The sequence below is a fragment of the Cyclopterus lumpus genome, chromosome 21 (genome assembly GCF_009769545.1).
Source record: "Cyclopterus lumpus isolate fCycLum1 chromosome 21, fCycLum1.pri, whole genome shotgun sequence".
Taxonomy (NCBI): Eukaryota; Metazoa; Chordata; class Actinopteri; order Perciformes; family Cyclopteridae; genus Cyclopterus; species Cyclopterus lumpus.
In genome coordinates, this window is record NC_046986.1 from 19,925,292 (window position 1) to 19,931,359 (window position 6,068).

General features: G+C 43.8%; 1 protein-coding gene across 1 annotated transcript; it reads right to left on the bottom strand.

Moving 5' to 3' along the window:
• Positions 1 to 2,512: 2,512 nt before the first annotated feature.
• twist2 (twist-related protein 2) lies at positions 2,513 to 5,821 on the bottom strand. The gene is made up of 2 exons (XM_034561919.1): positions 5,068 to 5,821; positions 2,513 to 3,056 (listed from the first exon to the last, which is right to left on the bottom strand). Exon 1 carries the CDS (start codon positions 5,591 to 5,593, stop codon positions 5,099 to 5,101), a length of 495 nt encoding a protein of 164 aa, XP_034417810.1. The 5' UTR covers positions 5,594 to 5,821; the 3' UTR covers positions 2,513 to 3,056; positions 5,068 to 5,098.
• Positions 5,822 to 6,068: the final 247 nt, after the last annotated feature.

Below are 6,068 nucleotides of genomic sequence, written 5' to 3' on the forward strand. Positions count from 1 at the left end.
GTCTTAGGGACCCTGATTAAATGATGGAATGAAGGAAAGGCAGAGTGGTGCTGAAGAAAGAGGCCAGAACCACTGCAGATTTCTGTTTCATCCAGGCAGCCTTGACAGTCGAGGCTCTGCCAGGTTCCTCTGAACTCTGAGCGGCGTCTCACTCCTCACTCCTCACATTACATTTGTTTTATAAGGCGCCTTTCACCCCTCACCCCCACTCCTCACCCTTTCGGTTTTGTCCGTTAAGCAACTGCTTCAGTCTCTATTACTCTAGCCGTCAATATGTCTCCATGCTTGCACACACCAATGCCGAAGACACCCGTGTTTCTTCTTGTGTTTTTTATTTTGTAACCTTTAACATGAAGTAGGTTAAGACTTTTATACTTTGAATGCAGCACCTGTTAAACAGCAAATATATGAGGAACTTGCCAGCTAAACTAATCAAACAAGTGCAACACAAAAAAGGTGTTTGGTACAAAATTATTTCCAGCCCAATCTTCCTTTTTTTGGGGGGGATTATTAATAATAAAAGTAAGCTGTGTGCGGGACAAACGCTATGATTAATATTATTGAGGGCGATCCTTAATAAATGCACCTCATTTGATCCTCAGCAGCACACCATGAGAGAAAGAGAGAGATCAAAACTTAAGTCTGAGGCATGCTTCATGTATGGCCTGGTGGCAGCTGAGACAGCTTTACACACACACACACACACGCACACACACACACACACTCAGAGGTGGTGAGTAGCTAAGCTTAGATTTTTTTTTGATTTTTTTTACCGAACCAGACGAAAGTGTAAACCTTCACTTTATTCCCTTTTTACTGCAAATTAAAGTTTTGTAGCTTTTTCCGTCTGATTTTACGGGGAACATCTGGATCTCTCGCACCGCTGGAGAAGTGGCCCCGGGTGATTCTGTGCTGCTCAGCTGTGAGGGCCCGGGATAATGAGCAGCTTTCAGACGGGCCCCTAAGCCGGCGTAGGTAGGAAGGGCCGTCCAACAGCATCCGAGACCACCGTGCCAAACGCCGAGACATGTGCAACGAAGAATTGAGCGTATCATCCAGCATGTGTGACTTCACCCATCTTTACTGGTGTGTGTCGCTGCAAGGACCCAATGCATGCAGTCAGTCCTCCTGCAGGGAGGGCCGTATCACACCTCAACCAGCAAAATTAGAATTAGTCACAGAGATCCCAGTGTCACATAAATCACTCAATTTAAAAATCACGGCCCTTAAATGATTACATCTGATTTTTCCTCTTGTGCGCCTCCTTTAGCCGCACTGGCGAACAATACGATTGGTAATAAAATAAGCTTATAGCTCTCGGCTCATCATCCACCAAGTGAATCAGATCGGAGAATGGAAGTGAGTGTGTGAGTGTGTGTTAACTCAGCAGCAGGTGTTTCCTCTTCAAACCACGCTGACCTTGAGAGAATCAGACATGCTGGCAATACCATGAATACTTTAATATTTCTCCAAACGTCCAGGCTTTTTTTTTCCAGGAGATTTTATAGCATCCTTGCTGTGCTATATGGAGCATTTGCCATCCCCCTGAGTACTTTTTTTATTTTCTAAAGCAGTTTCTCAACTGGAAAAATGTCTGACTGGCATTTCCTGGCCTGTCTCCATCTGAGATCCTAATGTAGATGCACTGCAATTTGAAGTGAAAGTTTAGTGTTTGTTTTGCTGGTGATAAAAAACGATTAAGCCGTTTAAAAGTGCCGCTTGAAAGTCGAGATTTCAGCGGTGCAGAGTTTAGCTGAAACAGCAGCAGAGAGCCAGCCTACCATTTACACCAGCGAGCCCCACATTAACAATGAGGTCCATTCTCTGTCCCGATTGCATCTAACTATGTCTGGAAAACGGAGATGTAAACAATTTTAATGCTTTAAGACTGAGCGGTAGAGAGTCAAAGGAATTTATTCAGTCGTCTCTTCTGTTTCCTGGCTTTTTTTCTTTGTAAGTTATTATTATTTTAAAGCTGCAGGCTGAGAGTTATTGTCCTTATCTGCGGTTGTTGGGGCTCCCTGCTCGTTAAAGAGCCCAAAGGCATCGCTATTTCAAATGATTACTCGTTATTCAAGCGGACAAGCATTTTATATGAGTTTAAAACTGGCTCGAATTTCCTCCACCGTTAATGAAGCTGTATATTTTATGGCCTTTTTTTGTGTGTGTGTTTTCTTTCCATAACAAGAGCAAAGGGAGAAAAAAGGGGGAGATTTTCACACCAAAAAGAGAAGAGAAAAAAATCCCCCCTCTGGCAGCCATAACCTGAACAAGCAAAACATATTGTTTTATGCTGCTTTAAATATATAAATATAAAATATATATATATTATTTATTATTATCTTGTTGAATTAAAATTATGCAGAAACTGTAATTTGACTGATTTCATTTGACTTAAACCTACATGCTATTAGGTTAAAGATTTTTTTTTTAATCTACAGATGGAATAAAAAAATTTAAATCGACCATATATTTCGTTCAAAAATATGTGTTTTAATAAATAAGCAAAAACAAAAAAAAATGTACATTGGACGGAGTTTGGAGACTTGCGAAAGAAAGTCAGTGAAACAAATCCATGCAGCAAATGACTAAATTGCATTGGTCCCTTTACAGGCTATGGCGTACTTACACAGGTATGTACAGTATGCATTCATCTATATATTTATACTTTGGTTTAAAGTCTTTGAAAAACAAAATATATGTATACATATATATATATATATATATATATCATTCTTAAAAAAACGTTTAAAGTTTGGCTTTTGTTGAAATACAGGCCAAGCTCTGTAACATCGTTGGCCGATAGGCATTGCAGGTCTGTCTTTCCCTCCTCTCTCTGCCACAAACAGCTCCGGACAGTCAGAAGCAGTGTGATGAATCTGCATCTACACACACGCACACACACACACACACACACACACACACACACACACAACACAAACACTCCCCAAGAGTTTGTAGTTGTGGGTCACATTACGTCTCTCCGCCATGCCTTTGAGGTCGATGGGTTCTTCAATAATCCCTTTTGGTCTTCGTACTTTGTAGAAGTAAACAGTCTGCAATGGAGGGAAGGGATACATACAAAAACCATTACTTAAATGCAAACTAACTGGATGCATGACAGCTATTGATTTTGGCATTTTTTGTATTTTTTCTGATTTTTGTATTTATTTATTATTATTTAACATTCACTGGCTCGACTATAGCTGTGGGAAGTCATTAATGAATCAATGATTAGCCACTGGGCTGAGTAAAACCACATGTCGACTCAAAGGCAGGAAAATAGTGTAATACAGAGGAAACAAGAAACACACACACACACACACACACACACACACAGTTTCTCTGGCTTTTAGTTTGAAACACCTGAGTCAATTCACTCGTTTGCTTTTCGCTGTCGATTAGTCATGAAACAATAAAGTCTAATTCCTCAGAGCAACATTGAGCCCAGAGTCATAGAAAAAGAAAAGAACTATATCAATATGGTCACGATTTATAATATTTTCACAGGCCTTTTTTTCCCCCCTCTTCATGTTTTTGAATAATATCCACATGTGGATGTTGATATCATGTTTTTCTCCATTTCAATCCCAGCAACCAAATGAATAGCATGTATTCCTGGAGAGCAGAGCACCTCGTGTGTAGGAGTTTCTAAGAGTGTTATTAAAGCCTTCAATGTTTTGTTATTTTCTTTTATATTCCATTCAACTCAGGAAAAAAAGAAACCTTTTAATTTACTGCTTCCACAAATCCCTGTAATGAAGCCTCTCCGGCTCCCCCACGGCACTCGGGTTGGTTTACAAGACAACAAAGCCCCGCTGAGGGGCGGCCTGCTAACGACATGGCAGGCCCATGAGAAATAAACAAACCCTGCTCCTATATTATTCTAACCCAAAGAGCCAGAGTGTCATTAGTGTGTGCTCTCTCTCCTTCCAGCCCGTAGACCTTAAACTATACATGACCAATGTGCTTTTATTTTGGAATCATTTGATCATAATTGTCAATTCAATTGTTTCAGCTCACAAGGACTGAAAACCCAAGCGGCGGTATTTCCTTCTCATGTGGTCGTTACGTCACAATTTGGTGTCGTGCTTTTATCTTTTCACCTCTGTTACCAAACGGTTTGCTCTCAGCTGTCAGGTCCTCCTGAGGCCCGAGACCCGCACTGACCTGGATCTGCAAAACAACGTGACCAAATCCCGACTGCTCTTTTTTTATTTATTATTTTGTTATTGTCTTGCACTTAACTTTCATGTCCAGCTGGCCATTCCTGCGGTCTCCGCACAGGAAAGCACTCTATTGCGGGCATCAATGACCCGCGGTGGCGCTATCCAGCTGCGTTTTGGTGCGGCCCGGAACTTTATGATTTGTTTTTGTCTCACTCATTATGAAATGCTGTTAAGGGGGACTGAATAAGGATCAACTGCAGGAATCACAACCGGCATATTTAATGATAAAAAATAATAATATATATAACAGGCTGAGGTATATTCACAATTCTGAATGGCACGTGATGCTGCATGTGTAGATATTAATCCGCACTTCCCTGCGCCTAATCCTTTTCTCAAAAATAATCCTGCTCCGTATTCCGCATTCTGAACTGAAGGTAAACTCGTGACGGTTTTCTTGAACGTGTCGACCAGTGATCTGATGGAGCATGTGGTCTGGAGGCCATCCCGGCGTCTCGTCCGAAAAGATGCTGAGGCCTCGGCGTGAAATCTGTCACTCGCGTAACAAGCGCGCGCGGCACATGCGCGCTTTCCAACGCGTGAATTATAATGTCGGAGCCACGCTGATGCGCACGAGCGTTTTGGTAATCATCTCCCGGGGGGGCGGGGTGGGGGGGTGGGGGGGGATATACAGTACACAGTGCGGGCCAATAATCCGTGAATGTCTAGGAGGAAGGCCTCATTTTATGTACATCATAATAATATAATATGAAATATATCGTTGTAATTCTCTCATGAATCCGCGTATTCATTCACCATTGCGTACAACAACAATTCATAACAACGCGACCGGCACTAATTGGTGTGAGTGTTCCTCTCCTCAGCTCGTGGTACCCACCGCTTCGGCGTTTGACTGGAGGTCTCTCTCGCTAGTGTGATGCTGACATCGACCACGCGCCCTCCATCCTCCACACGGAGAACGCGTAACTGAGTCTCTCGTGCGCGACGTAGCTGCAGCTGGACATCTTGTTGTCCATCTCGTCGCTCTGCAGCACCTGGCAGAGGAAGTCAATGTATCTGGAGGCGAGCTTCAGCGTCTGTATCTTGCTCAGTTTGTCCGAGGGCAGCGTGGGGATGATCTTGCGCAGCGACGAAAACGCGTCGTTCAGAGACTGCGTGCGTTGCCTCTCGCGCACGTTGGCCAGGCACCGCTGGTTCTGTAGCTCCTCGTACGACTGGTTGCTGCTCGGACTGGGCTTCTTGACCCGCTTCACGGGGCCCGGGCTGCTGCCGCTGCTGTCCTCGCTGCACTTCTTGCTCTGCCTCTTCTTCGCCGGGAAGCTCTTCTGCATTTTGTCCAGCTCCTCCTCGCTGGTCACCAGACTATCCACAGGGGAGACCGGGGAACTGGAGCCCTCTTCCATGTCTTTCTCGAAGAAATGCAGGGATAGAGCCGAAAACACGCCGTCCACCTTTGAAGCCGTGGTTACAACAACAACAACAAAAGTTTTTTAGAAAAAAGAAGGAGGGGAAAAAAAAGAAGAAAAAAGGTGTAGATATCCGAGAAGATGAGGGGAGTGATTTCTAGATCTCCTGCTCTCTGCTCCTCTCGCTTCGGAAGGAACTGGATTTCAAACTTGAGGTTGGCACGCTTCTCCTCACGCAGTCAAGTTTTTTCCTTAAATTCTTTTGGAAACGTTATCCGGGTTTCAGATGCTAAATAGTTTTGAGAGTGGAAGGGGAGGGGTTTGGAGGGCGGAGGGGGAGCCAGTGCGCGTCCTGGCCCGCTAATAAGCAGGAGGGACCAGTCGGTGTCACGCGTCTGCTGGAATGGGACTCAAACAGCGCGCTTATTACTCTTCGATAGATTTTTTTTAATTATCAAAACAAGCCTATATT

Excerpts from the sequence above, each read along its gene's own strand:
- twist2 (XM_034561919.1), bottom strand. The coding sequence starts at position 5,593 with ATGGAAGAGGGCTCCAGTTCCCCGGTCTCCCCTGTGGATAGTCTGGTG.